General features: G+C 43.6%; 2 protein-coding genes across 2 annotated transcripts; one reads left to right on the forward strand and one right to left on the reverse strand.

Annotated features, from left to right (window-relative positions):
* Nucleotides 1-999: 999 nt before the first annotated feature.
* LOC122187662 (claudin-19-like) lies at nt 1,000-18,731 on the forward strand. The gene is made up of 6 exons (XM_042885379.1): nt 1,000-1,197; nt 1,592-1,867; nt 11,731-11,895; nt 12,038-12,119; nt 15,056-15,166; nt 16,436-18,731. Exons 2-6 carry the CDS (start codon nt 1,648-1,650, stop codon nt 16,533-16,535), a joined length of 678 nt encoding a protein of 225 aa, XP_042741313.1. The 5' UTR covers nt 1,000-1,197; nt 1,592-1,647; the 3' UTR covers nt 16,536-18,731.
* Nucleotides 17,553-20,052, reverse strand: DUSP28 (dual specificity phosphatase 28). Its single transcript, XM_042885380.1, has 2 exons — nt 19,642-20,052; nt 17,553-18,596 (listed from the first exon to the last, which is right to left on the reverse strand). The coding sequence occupies exons 1-2, from the start codon at nt 20,050-20,052 to the stop codon at nt 18,468-18,470; spliced, it is 540 nt and encodes a 179-aa protein (XP_042741314.1). The 3' UTR covers nt 17,553-18,467.
* Nucleotides 20,053-20,161: the final 109 nt, after the last annotated feature.

Below are 20,161 nucleotides of genomic sequence, written 5' to 3' on the forward strand. Positions count from 1 at the left end.
CTGTTGAGGAATGCTTGCATCCAGCATGTGGAGCTTGTAGATGTTATGTTACTTCTAGTAGGCACATTAGGACTGGGCTGTCATTTTAAGAGTGGAGGAAGGATTCCTGCAGTGGTATCCCTAGTCCTTCTGAAAGTGGTAGAATTTAGGTGCTGGCTCAAGGATGATTGCTCATTTGTTTTTTTGAGGAATCCAGCTTCTAAGCTTCCTCACTTTGAAGCATGCAGTGTTTTACATTGCAGTATTTTGATGAGTACTTTGTGTTAACAGCTATGTGCTACCCACCATTGGAGGTTTATAGTTTCATCTGCCTACTGTCAGGAGTGAATTGTGACCACATGGCTCGTACCAACATGACAGGCAGAAACAATCACTTGAACTGTGGTACGAAGTCTGCTTGAGTTTACTCCTTCAGTTAAATTTATGATTTATTTTGCATATTTTCTGTTGTCAGCTGTGTGCTTTGAAGAAGTTACGCAGTCACTTAGGAGAAAATTACGCCCTCCCCAATGGCAGATTAAACTTTTATGGTGGAATACAGATGCTTTTCAGAGCAGGATAAATGTAATCCTGCTTATTTGCACAAACAAATTTCCATTATGTTACAGACGTTATAAAGGAATGATTATGGGAGGAGGCTTGAATTCCTTTTTTTTTTTTTTCCATCATGCTGAAACACTGTATTCCATTGCAGTGGGGGCTGCATCCCAAAACAAATGCTTTCTATGATTGTTTGCCTATTCTATCATAAATGCAGGGCTCTTTCTGCGAGGACAGCATTTTGATGACAAGTGCAACAAAGGTGTAAAGTAAATAAGTCATCGTAGAAATTGTAATAATATTTTTCTTGGAGACTGTTGATGCATGGGCAGCTCAGTGGCACTGAGAAAGCAAATTATATACCAGTGATTGCCTGTTTAATCTGGGCACTTTCCATAGCAACTCTCATGATTTTGTTATGATTTTCTTAGTGGAGTTGTCCATTTCACTGAGACGTTGTAGCAAAAAGGTGCATCTGGGCCTTTGTGCAACAGTTGGGCAATGCTTCAGCCACAGGTCCTTGATTTTTAGAATGGGGGGAAAGGTCCCAAAGAGTACAGAACTTAGCTTTCTGTTTGATCAAGCTGATCCACACAGAGTGCTGACGTTACTGTCTAGCAGGAAGGTAAATGTGGAGATCAGAAGCATATCATAAACGTAAGTATCAGAATTCATTTCACTTTAAGTTTGTATTGATAGGCATTGTAATCAGGAGACAATTTATGAAAGCATTTAGTATCTTTAATTTTAAAAGAAGTGTGAGTTAGCAAACAAGTGAAGAACTGATGACGCATTGCAAATGTGAAATAGAGAATTCCTCATTCTGATCTTCTGGTTTTGTTTTGTGAAATATGCATGAATGGTAATAAAAGTTCTCCTAAGAAAATACTGAGATGTCCTAGAATATTTGCGTATCCCAGTTATTTCATGAGATTTAGATATCAGTGCTACATTTTTCTTACATAAGAGTTTGTACCTGCATCTTTCTGATGTTTTCCATCTTCTGTAAATGTAAATCCATCTTCTGTACATGTATGAACTGTTTCAACAGGTTTATAATACCAGAAATTGTGGGAGGCTTCTTGAAAAACAGCTTCTGTCAGAGGAATGGCTTCATCTGCTCTACAAATATTATCACTGCTGCTGGCTTTAGCTGGATTCACCGTTTTACTTCTCACTACCATGTCCAACAGATGGAAAATTTCTGGCAGCACAGCAGTGCTGGTTCCTTCAGATTGGATTTCCGAAGGGCTCTGGATGGACTGTGGAATCACTGATTTTGGAGCAATACAGTGCAGGAAGTTTCTTCACATGTTGAGTTCAGAGAGTAAGTGTGTATGTATATATAAAATCCAGAGATGCATTTTTGTTCTTTTGTGCAGCAAATTGGTGCAGTTGGACAGCATATAGTTGAGGTTGTCACGGAGGTTCTAGTATGGAGAGGATTTGTCCTTCAGTACTTTCGGACAGGCTAAAGGACCCTTGAGAGATCTGTGTGCTTTGCCCCCCATTCAGCCCAGTAACTGCTGTGCCTTTGTTACCATGTCTGTTTTGGTTTTACTTGTTTCACTTGGTCTCATTCTTAACAACAAGCAGGCAATATGTCAGTAAGTGCTTTAGTGTGAGACAGGTCTTGGACATTACACAACTGATTTGACTTTGTGCTAAATCTGTGTGTTTGCTCTAGAAACTTTCAGAGGCAGCTAGCTTCAATAAAACACGGCTGTATGTGTTTTGTGTTTTCTAAGCCAGAATGTTCTGCTGCGGTTGGACTGCAAACAATTCTTTTCCTAGGAACTGAAAGTGGTTTGTTTGGATTATTCTGGATTTGTAAAATATTTTTCTATAAACACCCTTTTTATGGTAAAAGATTAGGAAGGATTGACAGTCTTCCCCAGAAAATGGAGGTTGGGAATAGTTATGGATAACTTTGGACCACAGGTGTCTTGGTTCAGCTTTCAGTATTGTGCAGTCACTTTGTCAGTTATATTACTGAATCATTTCTTAATTATTCCTAATGAATAATTTCTTAATGGGGAGCGTTCCCCATTTTATGGATCTCTAATTATTGCCACTGCTGTTTTTCTGTAGTCTTTCCAGCTCATCTGTTCTCAATGCACAATGCTCGAACTGGAAGCATGTCTTACAGATAGCACAGGCTATGAAAACTTGCCTTTCCTAACACGGACATGGACTCCACAGCAGTCAGAACTGCCTACCAGCGTAAGGCAGACCTCAAAAACGTGGAAACTGTCAAGATTCAGGATTTTTGTGATTCTTCCTCAGGCCCCTGAGGACAGTGACCCCATTTGCATTCTTAGTAATAGTTCCAGTGTAAGTATTTAGCGTGTTGTATTGAGGCCGGAATTTGTAGCCTCAGAAGAAAGGAAATCATATCCTGAGGATTTAAAAAACTCTGCTCCTTGTGTCAGAGACAATGTCAGTTTTTCCTGCCTTTCTGCTATCCAAAGGCAGAGTATTCCTCTCCAAGACTTCTGCTGAGTAGATATCAGTTTGCCCAAAATTCATCTGGAAACTGAGGCGTGTTTTCTGGAAAGCAGAATGATGGGATGGGAGCAATGGTTCTTCTGTCCCCGTGTGGGGTAGCAGGCTGTAACAGATGGCTACGACGACATCACAGCTTTGCCTCACCTAACAAGCAGGAACAGATGTCTCAGCCCTGTTAGAGAGGCAAGCAGAATCTATATCAGACAGTCTCTTTGTTTTTATTTTAATGCAGTTTAATTATACTCAAGATGGAAAGAAAATATTCACTAGGAACAGACGACTTCCTGGTGGATGAAGCAGCCACCTGCCCTGGGGCATGTCTTCCTTCCTCCCTCCCTGTAGAACTGTAGGAGAGGAGTCCTGGCTGGCAGGGCTCAGGGATCACCTTTAGCTGTCACCTAAAACAGCTCAGGGTTCCTCGTGCCAGCTGACAGATGTGTTGTGTGGCTGTCTGGAAGAGTTACTGCTCTCTGTCACAAGTTTCTCTTCTTACAGTCAGTGGGTAAGTCAGCGTCCCTAGCTCTTGAAACAAATACACAGAAGTGATCAAAAAGGTACAAGCTATTGCTGATCAAACATTTAAGGTGTTGATATTTTCAGGGTTTTTTTTTTTGTTGTTTGTTTGTTTGTTTTGTTGTTTTTTTTTTTTTTCTTTTTGGCTGCTATTAAAAAAAAAAAAAGACACAATTTCCACCTGTAGATGCTGTCTCAATCATACTGCATGCTAATATGCGCTGTTATAAGAACACTGTATACTACCTAGACCTTGGTAGGACTGTTAGCATTTTACTTGCAACAAGTGTATACTACTGTAACGAACTTTCCAGTTATTTCCATTTGCTGCACTTGGTTTTCACTGTAGAATGGTTCTGGAGAGAACAAAAATAATATAGCAACCCAGATGCCTACCCAAAAACACAGCTGTTCAAGTCTCCAGCTGCAGAAAATGCCTGAGTGTGTTGCTGTAATGGGAGAGTGGCAGATATTACTGCATGAGGGGTGAGCAGGTGGATGATCTGCTCAGCCTGATGGCATAGCTCAAGGAGAAGGTGAAGAGGTTAAGGAGCATCAAGGAGTGGTGAGCAGGAGGCAGACTGGTGGGGCAATTCCCTGCCTTACCTACAAGAAAGGCACTGGGGTGACACACCCCAAGTAGTGGTGGACCTCCCTCCTTATCACCATCAGGGAAAGGAAGGGGCCTAAGAGATGGGGAGGAATGGAAGCGGGTCTCAGCCTGGCATCGCAGGCAAACTCCCTCCCTACCTATCCTGCCTTTCCAGGTGCCCCTACGTAATAGGTTTGAGGCTCTGGAACTCGAGGGACAGGTAAATGAGAAAGCAGTGGAAGGTTGACCCCAGATGTTGTGTAGGAAAAGGCAATCCACTCCATGCCTCAAGACTGAGGCACCGAGAGGGAAAGAATGGTAACTGCTGTAGGTGACACCTTTCTGAGGGGAACAGAGGGCCCCATGTGTAGGTCAGACCCTACCTGTAGGGGAATGAGCTGCTTCCCTGGGGCCTGGGTTAGAGTCCTTACCAGAAAACTTCCTGGTCTGGTTTGCCCCTCTAGTTATTACCCTTTACTGATAGTTGGCCTCAATGAAATCACTGAGAGAAGCCTGGGGGCTGTCAAAAGGGCTTCAGGGAATTAGGGAGGTTAGAGGGTGGTGTTCTCCTCTATCCTGTCATGAGGCAGGCTAACTACGACTCAGCTGCCTTTACTGAGGCATGGTGGGATCACTGCCACAACTGGAGTGCTGCAGGGAATGGCTGTAAGCTCTTCAGAAGGGATAGGCAAGGAACAAGGGTTGCTGTCTTTGTTGGAGAATGTCTCGGTGTTGAGCTTGTGGCTGGCAATGATAAGGTTGAGTCCCTATGGGCAGGGATCAAGGAGAAGGGAAATAGGAATGGCATCCTGGTGGGGATCTGTTACAGACAACCTAACCAGGATGGAGAGACAGATGAGGTGTTCTCTGAGCAGCTGGCAGAAGTTGTGCGATCATCAGTCCTTGTTCTCATGGGGGACTTCAACTTCCCTGACAGATGCTGGAAATATAATAGAGCCCAGAGGAAGCAGGCTAGAAAGTTTGTGGAGTCTGTGGAAGATACAGTTTCCTGATGAGCAGGTTCATGACCTACTGGTCATGAACAAAGAAGGACTGATGGGAGACGTGGAGGTCAGGAACTGTCTTGGGCAGAGCCACCATTAAATGGCAGAGTTCTCCATTCTTGGTGAAGTCGGGGGGGGGGGGGAGGGGGCAAAAAAACTGCTACCCTGGACTTCTGGAGGGTGGACTTTGAACTATTCAGGACACTGGTAGGGAAAACCCCTTGGAAGTCCATCCTGAAGGATACATGAGTCCAGGAAGGCTGTACGCTCCTCAGGAAGGAAGTGGAACAGGTGCAGGAGCAGGCTGCCCCCCTGTGCTGTTAGGTGACCCGGAGGGGAAGAAGGCTGGCATGGATGAAGGGGGAGCTTTTGGTGAGACTCTGGAAAATAAGAGTTTACCTCCTGTGGCAACTCAGGGAGAGGACATGGAAGTTGCTAGCATATGCAGGGGACTGAGAGAGCTGATGGAGCTGATTGTCAAGCCTCTTTCCACAATCTGTCAGTGCTCAACCAGAAGAGTCTCAGTAACTGAAGACTTGCTAACGTGACGTGCATCTGTAAGTAGGATCATAAGGAGGATCTGGGGAACGACAGACCTGTCAGGTCGACCTCAGTGCCAGGGAAGGTTATGGAACGGATCATCTCGAGGGCAATCGTGTGGCATGTGTAGGATAACCAGGGGATTAGGCCAGCCAGCATGGGTTCATGAAAGGTGAAGAGGAGACTCAGGGGAGGCTTTATAGCTCTCTACAACTCCCTGAAAGGAGATTGTGGTGAGGTAGGGGTCAACTTCTTCTCCCAGGTAACAGCAATAATTCAAGAAGGAATGGCCTCAGGTTGCACCAGGGGAGGTTCAGATTGGATAATAGGAAGAATTTTTTCTCTGAAAGAATGTTAAGCATTGGAACAGGCTGCCCAGAGAAGTGATGGAGTCAGCGTCCATGGAGGTGTCTGTGGAAAGGGTAGTGTAGTACTTAGGGACACAGTTTAGTGGGCAACACTGCTGGTAGGTGGATGGTTGGACTAGATGATCTTGGAGGTCTTTTCCAATCTTAATGATTCTATGATTCTGTGATTCCTCATGGATGAAACTGAGCAGGGAAATGTGCCCTAGGAATGCACCTTATGACTTCAAGCCACTGGGGGCGTTCAGTTCATCCAACCAGCTGAACCTAGTCTGGGCTAAAACTCCTGTCCTGCATAGTGTCGATGTGAAGCTATCCATGCCAGTTCTGCTCTGCTGATGCACTAGCTACAGCACTGTGCCATTGGTAAGCTCACTGCTAACCACTGGAATTTAGTGAACAACAATCCTGTATTCTACAGCGCTTCTCTTTTCTTTAGAGGAGAGTGGCTTCCTTAAGGGAATGATTAAAATGCCTGGTGCCATGTATGAAAAACTTGTGCATTCTAAATCTACACTTTAATCTGTTCCTCTTGTATGCGTGCTTTACAAGTGCATGTCAAAGTCGCCTTTTTAGTAGCCACTAGGAAGGGATAACTTCTTTAATGACTTTTTTAATTATTATTTTTTAATTCTTGACAACAGTATGAAGGAGGGATACTTGATTCTAATTCCTAACTAAATTCAACTTTGGAAGCCATATGAGTAGAAGTGATTGCTGAGGTCACCAGAGTAACTTCTGTTTGTGAATAAATTAATCTGAAACTCTTTGAAGGGCAATAACAGGATGCAGATATTCCAATACACTGGCACAATGCATTCATTTTAATGTGCTATCATTTTCAAATCACAATGATTTAACAGAAAGAGGGGATTTTGGAAAAACCTCCTGAAAAGATCAATTCTCAACACATCGCCATCTGCTTTCTTTGAAAGATTGCAAGCTGCTCAGGGTAATTCTGGCTGTGCTGCCAAATCTGTTTTTATTTAAAATAATGGCAGAGATGTTTTTGGCTGCCGAGGAAGGAAAATTAGCACAGTGGCATGGTAGTATCCTTTTGCAGCCAAACCTGCTGACCTACAGCATCAGCTCGAAGTGACCACTGAATTTTGGAACAACAGGTATATTTGCTTTAGGCAGGTTGTGGCTCTCTCAACAGCAAATCCTTTTGGGAGTCTTTGTGGAATACTGTGACTCTGTTACCATGCTGTGTCAGAGCAAAGGGGTTTTATGAATAAACTGTGACTCCATTGCCTGGAGATAAGAGCAGGTTATCATTGCAAGAAATGGCTACCCCTACTTGGATACACAAACAATTTAAGTTATAAACATTAGTGGGTGATGTGGATTGAGTCTAGAAGTTTGTTTGATCAAGAGCAGAAGCAACTAAACCAAGTTTAACATACTTTCCTTTGTCTGGAATAGATTTTTAATACTTTAATGTTCTGACAGCTGCAATTAACTGGCATGTATTATTCTCATGTAGCTATTTTCCTTCATCATTTTACTCCCTTTAAAATAGGTCTGTCACAGTGGCACATCCTTATATTTCATTTCCATGGACTGTACATTATCACTGTTTTATTCCAGTCTAAGTGGGTCTATTTAAACTGTATAGTTTAACTACAGGTCGATAAATTGTGAAATATTAATGAAAATCAATCAACCACAGTCTTAACATTCCTGAAAGAAGCTGGCAATATAGTTGCTGTTGCTCACTGATGACCATAATTCCAAAAATAAGCTAAATTCTCTAGCATCAGAAGTATGTTCGTGTTCTCAAGCTCTCTGTCATAAAGAAAATAACACAAGAAAGCTTTTTGTAAAATCTGAGGTCATTAAGCAGATTAAATTACAATCAATTTTAGTCATATGTACACCATAGTTTATGGCAGAGAAGGAGACTTTCTTAAAGTACTCTCTAGAAATAATGGCTAGAATTTCTAGGCTGAGACTAAGACTAGACTTTATCACTTCCTTTGAGAAAATTAATATTTTTAGTATTTTTTTAATGTTAATATCTCTATCATGAACAACTCCCAGTTACTGTCATAGACTGTAAGCCTTATCTCTGGGGTTGAGCAAAGGGCAAAGGTAGTCTCATTTTGGAATGAAACCCAGAGATGAAGCAGCAAGGAGGCTTCTGAAATGCTTCACTTGATGCTGATCTGATTATAAGGATATTCAGCTGCTACTACTCACAAGCATGTCTGTGGTGCTGCAAATTGTTGGTTTCCTTTCGTGTTTGGTTGGATGGGCCTTTATTGGAGGTACTTTGCCACACAATTACTGGAGAGTCTCCAGCTCCCATGGCAGTGTGATCATAGCATCTATGTTGTATGAAAACCTGTGGAAGAGCTGTGCAGACGACAGCACCGGAGTATCCAACTGCAAGCAGTTTGACTGTTTGCTCTGCCTGCTATGGGACTTGGCATGCTCTTGTTAGCTGCTTAAGAATTGCTGGGGAAAAAGTAGCAAGATTTTTGTTGTGGCAATCTGGTTGTAATGGAAAATAACACTGACTTCTGAACAGAAGAGATTTTGCGGGTTAAAGCAGCACAGAGCTTTGAGAGGCACTATATGTGGAACGCATAAGGAAAGGCTGCAAAAAAAAGGACAAGACACATCTGACAGCTCCATATCTATATGGAATTACTGCATGGGCGTTCTTTTGCAATAGTTATGATATATGATATGATAGCCAGTGTTATCTGGAGGTTGTTTTCATAAAGGAGCTGTCAATAGTATTTTCTTTTTTATCCAAAAAGTGGGTAGTGGGTTTTCCCTGCTGAGATTGAAAACTGTGTACAGTGGAACAAGTACTGCAGGTATTTGGTTTAAAGTAACTTACATGTTAGAAATTAGTAACTACTTGTTGGATGTGGTTCTGAATATCAGGAAATTCAGGTCTGCTGTCTCCTGTACTGCCTATCAGCCTGCAGCAGAATTGTAGCATGACCTCAGGTGTTGAATTAAGGCACTATCTGCAGATAGTGAGCATGCTTATAGACAGTGAAGTTAGTTGTTATCCATCTTGAATACTTCAGATTTATCCCAGATAAAAATGTCTTCCTAACTAGTTGAATCTACGCTGAGAGGAGGGTAAACTAAACAGAAAGGCAGATACTCCTGATCTGGCAGATATGCAACATGGGATCAGTGGGAATAAGGCACTGAACTTTTTCCTCAGTGTGAAATTATTGACCAACACTGAAACAAGCACAGCAGTCCTGTGAAGCTGTCTGCGCCCATTTTTAGGGAATCTTCTGTTCTTCTAATAATCCTAATAGTTGCCTAACAATCCTTCTAACAAATTGCGATCTCAGAATTGGCTTTAAAATGCATGTGTGTATTAAGAGGAATGTAGAATGCATATGCGAGTTATGTGCTTGATTCATTTATAACCCTTTTAAAGGGCTGGTTCTTAATTTACTGTCCCTGAGTCTGTACAGCATCTCATCATGGATGTCTTTACACAGGTTGTTGTCTCTCTATAGAGCTCCTTTGTGTGGATGCAGGCAGCAGGGCCACATCAGGTCAGGATCTCGGAGCTACTGATGACAAAGTAGGTTTTAAAGCCATCGGAGAGAAGCAGAAAAGAGCATTGTGAGTGCTAAAGCCAAAGAGAAAGAAAGGAAGAAAGCTCTTGGAGAGTTACCAACAACAACAACATGGTGTCAGCAAGAGGGAAAACAGGGTGAGGTGGAAAGTAAATCAATAGGGCAGGCTCTGAAAATGAGGTTGTGAAGATCAGATTTGATCCACTGAAGAGATCAGTTACTCTGTTGAGGAGGTGACAATATACTTGAGGAGTAAGTATGGGAAAAGACAAAGCAGCTTGCAGAAGTGAGATAAACTGAAAAGAAAAGGTTTAAGGGGAGGACAACTGAAAAAGAAGCAAGTTAGAAGACACAGAATGGGACAGAAAGATGAGAGGACAGTTGGGCAAAGAAGGTGGGGTTGGTGTCAGTGAGGGCAAATAGTGGGACCTTCAAGAAAAGCTTGTAGCTCTCATGGGTATGAGCCAGGGCATGGTTAGTTTAGGTGTGTAAGAGAAACTAATCCAGTTCAGACCCTAATTATGCACTGTTGGAGCCAAGACCCATCAGACTTGTGACACTCAGCACGTTTATCTCATTAAAAAGGTGCTGAAGTGTCATTTGAACCAGAACCTACTAAATTCAGGCTGCCGTTCCAAAGAGCCTGAAGTCCCTGTCTGACCTTCCTTGTTAGGCTGGTTAATAACTGGTCCCAGTTATTGAGTGATTGATACCTACGTGCAAAAACTGGGAGCTTAAATCACAGAATCACAGAATCACAGAATCACCCGGGTTGGAAGGGACCCCAAGGATCATGTAGTTCCAACCCCCCTGCCTAGCAGGGCCACCAAACATACACATTCAGATCAGGTTGCCCAGGACCCCGTCCAACCTGGCCTTAAACACGTCCAAGGACGGGGCATCCACAACCTCCCTGGGCAGCCCGTTCCAGGGCCTAACCACTCTCCTAGTAAAGAACTTCCCCCTAACATCCAACCTAAATCTTCCCTCCTTCAACTTAAAACCATTTCCCCTAGTCCTGCTGTTATCAGCCCTTTTGAAGAGTTGACTCCCCTCCTGGGTGTAGGTTCCCTTCAGGTATTGATAGGCTGCAATGAGGTCACCCCGCAGCCTTCTCTTCTCCAGGCTGAACAAGCCCAACTCCCTCAGCCTGTCCTCATCGGGGAGGTGCTCCAGCCCCCTGATCATCTTAGTCGCCCTCCTCTGGACCCTTTCCAAAATCTCAATGTCTTTCTTGTACTGCGGGCTCCACACCTGGACACAGTACTCCAGGTGGGGCCTCACAAGAGCCGAGTAGAGAGGGACAATCACCTCCCTGTCCCTGCTGGCCACCCCTCTCCTGATGGAGCCCAGGATCCCATTTGCCTTTACAGAATCACAGAAATGATGCAGAATTGTCAGCAGAAACAGAAAGAAAGCTTTGAATATGTTTCAGTAGCTGGTCACGGGCTCTGTAACAAACTCTCACCAGCTGAACACGCTCTGCAAAAGAATATCTTCAGCAGGAGAGGCGAGCTGCAGATCTTGGACCAGCTCATCCCCTGCTCATTACCCACTCAATTTAAAGTATCAGAAAGCACACTGCTAACCCCAGCACCTGCTTTTTCCATCTCTTACTGGAAGTAGCAAAGCAGACTCCGTGCAGGATATTTTCCCAGTCTTCCATAGTGTCGCCTTGTTTGGGATCTGGAATTCAGAGGTGTCCTGTGCATTCGGGTCTGTAGGTAAAAGGAAATCACCAGAACCAACAGGCTGGAGATGTGTACCTGCACCTGCAAGTGACCTTGTCTACTGCAACGTGTTCTCACAGGACTGAAGGATGTGAGCTGTGAAGTGTTTGCTATGCTTTTGGGGGTTTCCTCAAGCTCCTAAGAGGATTTACTGAGCCTTACAGTGTAAGTGTAGTTCAGCTCTGAATTCTGAGTGACTGCATACAGCCCTCTACGTTTTTGATATTCCTTAGAGCTGAATGACAAGGTTGGACAAGATTCATTCATTACTACTATTAATTTTGTCACTGTCTCTGATCTGTTACGTTTTGCCAGAATAGGGTTAGTTTAATTTCTGTATGGTTCCTTATTTGTTCTCTCTTTATCTGTCTCGCTCAGTCCACGTTCAGGCATGCCGTGCCTTGATGATCATTTCCACCCTTCTGGGATTCATAGCTGCCGTGGTCTCACTGCTTGGTTTAAAGTGCACAAACGTTGGGCTGAGTGATGAGGATGAAAAAATGAAGGTTGCTGTCACCGGAGGATTTCTTTTTATTTTAGGAGGTAATGCTGAGGCTGAAATAGAAATGCTGTCAGTACTTTGTATTGCTGTCAAATGAGACTAAATGAATTGAACACTACTGTTGGGTTAAAGACACTGAATTACTCACTCATCTGTGTGCTTTTTGGTATTTTTTTCTGGCAGGTCTCTGTTCGATGGTGGCCGTTTCTTGGTATGCTGTAATGATTACTGCTCAGTTCTTTAACCCAATATACGCTGTAACCAAGTAAGTTAATAGATACCAGACACCAGACTCCAGTATGTGTTAGATGGCAGGACTAGCCTCAGCTGCTCCAGGGTTTCAAAACCTGGATGGATCCCAGTGCGCAACCCTAAAGAAGGAAAAATTGTCTTCAGGGGAATTTTTCACCTCAGAGATGCCCATGATCTTGGACTTCATCAATGTTTGGGGCACTGCCATCCTAGGTTGCACACAAACAGCTTTTGAGGTAAAAAAGGCCTCACTGTAGCAGACTTTTTCCTTGTATCTAACCTAAATCTCCCCTCTCAGAGCTTGAAGAGGGGAAATTTATTATTTGCCAACATCCCTACAAAGTGTGTCATGTTTAGATCAGTAAACTATAAGCCATCCATTCCTGGGATAATATTTGAAGTGCTTCAAAGCTTTTCCTCTTGAGGATCAGTTCAGGGATGGTAGGATGCAGAGTGCTTCCTAGTGAGTCACAGCACTCAAAGCAATTGCTCTCCTTATGCTTCCAAACAAGCACTTCCAAAGAAATCACCCTTGAGAGCATTATCTGAAAAGTAATAAATATGTGAGAGGACCAAAAAAAAAAAAAAAAAAAAAAAAAAAAAAAAAAATGGTTAGGAATTACAGAACAATTTGTAGAACAAGTTGTAGAACAGCTATGGAGTTTTGTAGTTGCATTATAGTTGCTGGGCTTCAACATCAGTTTGTGTTAATCAGTTACTAGATTGTTTGCATTTGGTAGCTGAAGAATTTTTTTTGTATCTACACTTCCTATTTAAGACAATCAGTTTACTGAAGAGTTCTTAGGGAATTAACTTTGATTGTTGGTAAAGCTCTGTTTACCCACGGTCTGTTCTCTTCAGGAAGCTCATCCTCTGTATAACCAAGATGTTATAATCACAATATAATTGTGTATAATCAATAGATATCAAGATGTTATAATTGCAGTATAATCAAGAGAGTAAGGCAAAGCAGACAACGATCACAAAAAGAGAATAAGTGGAAGAGCTTACCCTTGGGTTGAGCTCACCAGAAGACACCAAAAGAGGGGATCTCCAGAAGAGATCCTTCCCCTCTGGTAGCCAGCTCTTAAATAGGTCCAGGAGGGGTGGAGCCAGGCTCCACCCCTTCCAGCAGCACAGGTGAATTGCCTTCACCTGTACTCCTCTGGCTGACTCATGGCTCACCTCAGGTGATCAATCAGAGGTTCAGGCCGTGACTCAGCAGTTCCCATACATCCTCCTTGGGCAGTGTGAAAGGGGTTTAATTTCAATTACAGGGCAGTATTAATCTTCAGTCTTAAGAAGGTGGAAAACCTGCTTTTGGGTTGCATTTTTTGGTCTGACTTCAGACCTCTGTTGATTCTTAGAGGAATTTCTCATATAACTATGAAAAGAAACCTGAATCATCCCCTGGATACACCCTGTATATGCCTTCCATTGTACAAAGTGTGCAACGTTCTTGACTTCAGACAGCTAGTGATCAGAGACCATTGCTTGCACAAGTCAGCACTCTCCTATTCTTCCTTAGTATTCCAGCTTCCCCCCCAGCCTTTTGTTTCTTTGTTTGTTTGTTTGGAGATGATGATCATCTCTCTCTCCTGTTGCATAGTCTCTGAATCACTGGGGACCAGAGCTCAGATTGGGGTTCCAGTGTGCAGTGGGAAACCCCAGAACTTCCTGGTTCTGGAGTCAGAAACAAACACTTTTAAGTAATGATTTGATATTTACAAACAGAAAGGATATCCACACACCTGGTCTCAGTATACCTTCTGTGTGGTCCATGACAGTTATCTTGCCCTTATACTGGCCATGCCACTGACATTACTTTGCCACTGCTGTCTGTCATAAGAAGCAGCTAACCAGAGAAATCAGTTTTCTATGGCCACAACACTGGACCACTTGTAAGCAGCTGTTTGTATAGAATTCGTTCTTCTTTTTTTAGTGGGACAGCTGTGAAAAGGCTGCTGTTTATTAGGCAGACTTGTAACAAGCTTACATGTCCTAAAGAATATTCAGCACTCTGCAGTTCTGTGTGTCTGAACTGCATTTAGGAGCAGCCCCAGAATGAAAAAGGATAGCTGTCCATTTTAGTGTACAGAAAGAGACTCTCCAGAAAATCCCTCCATCCAGCCCTGGAAATTCATGGATAAAGAGTTTGACTCAAAGACCAGACGTGTATGAGCCTGGGAAAGGCAGTCAGGAGTTCCCCTAAGAAGGAAGTTTTTATAACACAGTGCACAACACATTGGTACCTCTGTCAGCTGAGATCATAGAATGATAGAATGGTTTGGGTTAGAAGGGACCTTTAAGATCACCTGCTTCCAATCCCCTGCTACAGGCAGGGACACCTCCCTCTAGGTGCCTCATATACGACAGAATTCCTTGCTTGGCTACTTCTGCCACATCTGTGCACTCCACCCAAATTCCAGGTGGGGGTAATTCTTAGTGTTCTTCAGTATTTGGGCACCCTCACCCAGGTGGAGACTGAAGAGGAAGGTCTGGTGGAGAAAGCTGGTGAGTCACACGAATGACCAGACCACCGATATGGAATTCAGCATATGTAAAGGAGCATGCGTGTAACTTTCCTTTTTCCCTTTCTGTATCAAATTATTCATACCCACTGCTCTATTGGATTGTGTTAAGATTCAGCATCTCTCATTATTATCAGCAACTTATTAAATGTTTGCAACTATTTATTGCTACTTATTATATTGCTTAGCACTGTTTGTTGTGCACTGATTTGGCAGAGCACTGGAATATGCTCATAAGAGTTCTACTGAACAGACACAAAAATAGACCTGTTCTCCTCTGTAATCTACCGAGGTACCTTTCAGCTAGCTGACATCTATCCAGAATGGAATTTGTTTGGATGATTTGTGTGCTTTCTGTCTCGTTCTAAATTAAGGGCTTGGTGATCTTGTTATAAGCATAAAATCTTTTGTGTTTCAGGTATGAACTGGGGGAGGCTCTGTACTTAGGCTGGGCTGGATCTGTTCTTTGTATGCTTGGTGGGATCTTCCTAACCTGTTCGTGCAAAGGGAAGGAAAAACAGAAGTACAGGTAATCTTGAACTTGGCAGTTCAAATAGTAAGTGTCTGTTATACATCATTTTCTGTTCTCTCTTTCGCCTTGGTTTGAATCTGCAGCAAAATAAACAGGAAACTCCACCTATTGAATCAGTGCTCTGGAATGTCCCAGACTTGTGGGGGGTGGTGATGCCATGCCAGGCACTGATGTCTCCCAAATACTGAATTTGTTGGTAATTGGCTGCAGTCAGCAGTCACCTATAACTAGGCTTCGGTAATTGTGATGGCGCTTCTGAGATCTGTGTGATGACAGCGTGCAGTGAAAGAGCCAAAAGAAAAGTGTGTCAAAGAATACAGTGTACTGTAATTAAGGTCTCCTGTAATACCACTATTAAAATGCCCAAACCCCTTTATTATGAAGAAAATGTAGTGGCATTTTCTTCCCCAAGTTGACTGCTAGAAGCACGTGACGTTTCCTTGTTTCTTGTGGAGCATTTTGCATCCAATATGTTGAGTGTGCATCAAAGCAGAAAAATCAAAGTTCCTGGCCTCCGTATTTAACCTTGCCTGCATTTTCCTCCAATCCTTAATTTTTTACACATACTGAAGGTCCCCTTCTCAAGGAGAGGGATCGCACTGCCAGAAATAGCAGAGGTCCTTGTCTACATAAAAGATCCCAAACAGCTTGAAGGAAAGCTACTGTCAGGCTTGAGAGGATAGTAAGACAGAAGAGAGAAGCACGCTGAATTCACTCTTAGGCAACACCTAGTAATTGAGAGTTCCTCTGATATTCCCTTGCTTAATCTAAAGCCACTGAACTTTTATGGCAATATTTTATCAGCCAAGTTGGACTTTAGATTTGACTTTGCATCTTACTGATACAAAGTACTACATATCCTGAAATATCCTGAGAAATCAGACAGAACTGATGGAGGCAAGAGAAGTTCAACATGATGGACGACAGCTGAAGATGGTTCTGTTTTCTCGTAATTCTGATCCCTGTATTAAAAACTGCAACTTGCACGAAGGCATTAAAATCTATATTCTATTGTGCTTTAGATGCTTGACCTAAGTGCCTCTGAGACAGGCACAGGTGAGTAAGGAACCCAGAAATGGTTCCTGGCTAAGAGAGAGGTGGTTGTGCCACCTGGTGAGAACAGCAGGCCTTGAACAGCTGCACCCTTGGGAAGCACGTGCTATCAGTGCGTTGGATACAGACCTAAATGAGTAACATCCTGAGTGCCCAAAGCTATGGCTGTGTGTGTAATGCCTATTTTTTAAGTCTTTTTTTCTTAATTTACAGTGTCCACAAATACAGATACGCAGCAGGCCAGGCAGCCGGGCAGCAGCAAATTTACACTACAAACACTGAGACGGTCACAGGTTCCAAGGCGTGTGTCTAAACCTACATTTTCACATCACGTGTAACGTTACGAGGTTTTGAACTTACATTAAAAAAAAAAAAAAAGGTCTCCTTCCAGGGATTCATTCTGTGTCACAATCTTTCATCTTAATTTGGAGATGGTCTACATCTGAACGCCTCCTTCTGGAAATGGCTTTGAAGTAGAAATAGGTTTCTGCAGATGGGATGTGAAATCCTGCAGCATGGAGGCTGTCTGCGTGCTGAGAAGTCTGGCAATATTTAAGCATGGAGCGTGGGATACCCTGATAACTGGGACCACCTTTTCCTGTTTCAGCTAACTAAACTGTGGAACTGGTATGCTGTAGCTGCCTCCGGGTTAGTACAGCTCACTGTTAGAAATGGTTTTACTTTCGTTAGTGTTGGGAACATTAGCTTGTAACAGCAAATAAGCTTCATTCTGCTGACTGAACAGACTTTCTGATGCATAGTAACCTGCCCATTAATGAAGAGATAGTCTGTGTGCTGGGGGTTTGAAATCCAAGTCTCACGGTGTGCTGAAATATATGTTATGTGTGTAGTCAAGATTTGTAAAAGCTTCAGAAGTCCCTTAAAAACAACCACTCACCTGCGTATCCGTGGATGTGCAACAAGTTCCTTGTTGGTTGGGTTGTAGCTATGAAAAGTAAATGCTACAGAACAAACCAAACACAGTTGGGAGCAAGGAAAGCAATAGGTCAGACTGTGCCTCAAGGTAACTAGAAGATAGCACCAGTTTTTACTTTTTCCTTCTATCTTTCCAGCTTCTAAAATAACTGTATTTTAATTTTTGGCAGTCTTTTACTTCTGGAGCTCCTATTGCATCTGAACTGCCTAATTCAAGTAATTCCACAGTGGCTTTGTTCTCTGTCATGGTTCCAGCATTAGAATTGCTGCCATAAACTGCTCCACTACTGGGAGCATATGTTACCTTATGTAAGCACCTAAGACATTGAATATGAGCTAATTTTCCTTAATATTGATGTCTTGAGCAACATGAAATGGAATTTCACACTGCAGGTTCACAGTTGTCATTAAATTACGAATTTGTTAATATAGTTCAACAAAATACTTCGGTATGTCTCTACTTTCTTGTGTCAAACCATGACTGTAGCCTGAATGAGGAACCTCGTGCGTCTTCCTTAGCTTGTCCTTCCTTGACTTCCAAACAAATGCATTCACTGTGGCAATCTGCAAACACTCGGAGCAGTTTAGTCACTTTGTTTGCATACAGACACTGCTGACTTGCAAAGTGACACTTTAAGGAATGAATTTGGCCACTGATAGATCATAACAAACTTAATAAATTAAATCCAAAGGAGTGACAATGGTTTTAGGTTGCCACTGTCATCTTTGTTCCTCAACAACCAAGTCTTTCCCGTAAAATCACCCCTTTGGAATATTAGAGAGTAATTTCAGAAGCAGAGGAGCCATTGAGCTTGCATGGTGGGAGCTGAGCTCCTTATAATCACCTGAATATTCTGTCCTGTATCTTTTTGTGCAAACCTGTGCTGGTTTCTTGGTCTAGTTGAAAGTAAGAACAATTCAGAATCTATGCAGAGCAGTTGGTGTGCCAGAACTCAGAGCTTCCATGGTCTTGCATCAGCTCTTCCAGAAGCATCACTGGGAAGCCAAGTGTGAAACCTCTCGTTTGTTCATTCAGTGCACCATTGCCACATTCAGCACTGCTGCGGGGACACAAATGCTGTTTACCTGTTGGTTTGTGGTACTTCTGACAGTTGGGTGTTTCTACTGTTTTTCCCTGATTATCTGCTCCTTTCCCAAGCACCACCATCAGTCATCTGAATGAATGTAAGGAGCCATCCACTCAGTGTAGCAATCAGGCATTTTATATACAGGCCATATATGCTGTCATATTTTTTTTCTACTTCGGCCTACAGCAAGCTGCTTAAAAACAGCCGTGTGTGGAGGTGTTTTAAAGTGAGTTCGGTCCTTTGCTCAGCAGGTCAGACTGCTTTGATATTTTCAGATCTTCTTCGTATCTCTGTAGCTGAGACCAAAACCCTGCGTTGGGTTCTGCTACCGGTCTGGCAGCCTTCACCGCCTAGAAAAAAGGGAGAGGTTACAGAAGCAATGGAAGTATCATGCAAACTGATTTCTTCTTCTTAGGCTTTTGAGAAGATCTATTTTGGTTTTGATTTTATTATGGAATAATAAATGGATGTTTTTGATGACCTCACTCTGTGCTTGCTTATGTTCCTTGTTACGCAGTGGATTCGTGGACAAGACATGAACAGGAGATGTTGGGTTTGCTGGAAATGCAGATGTCTCTTACAAAGATGGTGAAACATGTCTGAAAACAAAGCAGTTATCTGTGTTAGAGACATCACAGTGTATGTATATAAACCAAGTGGGCGAAGGCTGAAAGATTGTGAAGCATCTGTTTATTTGTCCTATTTATTAGACAGGCATCCTAATGAAGGTGAGATGCTATTATTTGCAGCTAGCTAGCCTCTAGCTGTTTAGCAGGCCTAACAGATGGTGTTTCTTTGCTACATTGGGCTGTCACACAGACGATATGCATGCAACAGCTACAGAGCAAATCCTGCAACATGACTTCTCCAAATGCTCCTTTTATTTTCACTGATCTGCTTCACATCTCTGTCTTTAGCTCCATTTCTCATGAATAAGCAAGTGGTAGGGAAAATGTTCATAAACAACCCTGAATGCATCTGTTGCTACCAGTGCTTAAAACCTATTTGGATCTGTAAGTCTGTTTGTTCCATAAAGCTGATATTGCAGATTTATTTTTCCAAGTGGGGGGGTGAAAAAAAAATGTATGGTTGAAATGTATTTAAATATCGAGTATCTAAATAACCGATCATAAACGGGGCAGAGCACCCAGACATCTGCGAGATGTAATTCCGCGAGAGATCCTAGGGTTGGAAAGAGCTGTCAGATCACCAAGTCCAGCAGCTGACCCGAGTGCCACCCCACAGATCCTAACACCCAGGAACGGCGACTCCGCCACTTCCCGAGCCGACGGCTGCCCGTTCTTTATCCTGACATCCACCCTGAGCCGTTGCTCCCGTGAGCATCGCCTGCAGCGCCCAAAAGCCACCCGAGTACCGTGGGTGTAAATGCAGTACCTCAAAGGCGTCCCGGAGCGGCAGGTTTCGGTGTCTCATCAGGTACGCGGTGCAGATAGCGGCGGATCTGCTGCGGCCGTTCTTGCAGAACACCAAGCACTTCCCGCCGCTCCTGACAGCTGCTTCTATGGCGTCGCCGCACTGCTCAAAATAGCGGTACAGGTCCTCGGCCGGGTCGTCGAGCACGGGCACGCGCATGCCTCGGGCCTGCAGGAGGCTGGGGAAGGGCTGCAGCCTGGTGACGTTCACGCAGAAGGTGACCCCCTCTCGCGCCAGCAGCTCCGCGTCGCGGGCCGTCCTGGCGTTGCTGATGAGCAGCGAGGCGGTCACTTTGCCCACTGCGGCGCTGCCGGCCGAGGGCGCGCTGTGCCCGGCACCGGCAGCGCTCTGCCCGCCGCCTCCCGGCACCATGGACGGCCGCTCGCGCGACTTCGGCCCGCGGCCCCGCTGCGCTATATTTAGTCCCTCCGTGCAGCTCGGGTGAGGGATGCGGGCGGGTCCTAGCGCCTGCTGCGCTGCG

The sequence above is a fragment of the Lagopus leucura genome, unplaced genomic scaffold (genome assembly GCF_019238085.1).
Source record: "Lagopus leucura isolate 7727_CA_CO unplaced genomic scaffold, USGS_WTPT01 Super-Scaffold_100049, whole genome shotgun sequence".
Classification (NCBI taxonomy): domain Eukaryota; kingdom Metazoa; phylum Chordata; class Aves; order Galliformes; family Phasianidae; genus Lagopus; species Lagopus leucura.

Excerpts from the sequence above, each read along its gene's own strand:
- LOC122187662 (XM_042885379.1), top strand. The coding sequence starts at position 1,648 with ATGGCTTCATCTGCTCTACAAATATTATCACTGCTGCTGGCTTTAGCT. Across the intron at positions 1,868-11,730 it reads TCACATGTTGAGTTCAGAGA|TCCACGTTCAGGCATGCCGT; the intron begins GTAAGTGTGTAT and ends TGTCTCGCTCAG. Across the intron at positions 12,120-15,055 it reads CCAATATACGCTGTAACCAA|GTATGAACTGGGGGAGGCTC; the intron begins GTAAGTTAATAG and ends TTTGTGTTTCAG.
- DUSP28 (XM_042885380.1), bottom strand. The coding sequence starts at position 20,052 with ATGGTGCCGGGAGGCGGCGGGCAGAGCGCTGCCGGTGCCGGGCACAGC. Across the intron at positions 18,597-19,641 it reads CGCTCCGGGACGCCTTTGAG|GCGGTGAAGGCTGCCAGACC; the intron begins GTACTGCATTTA and ends CCTTTTTTCTAG.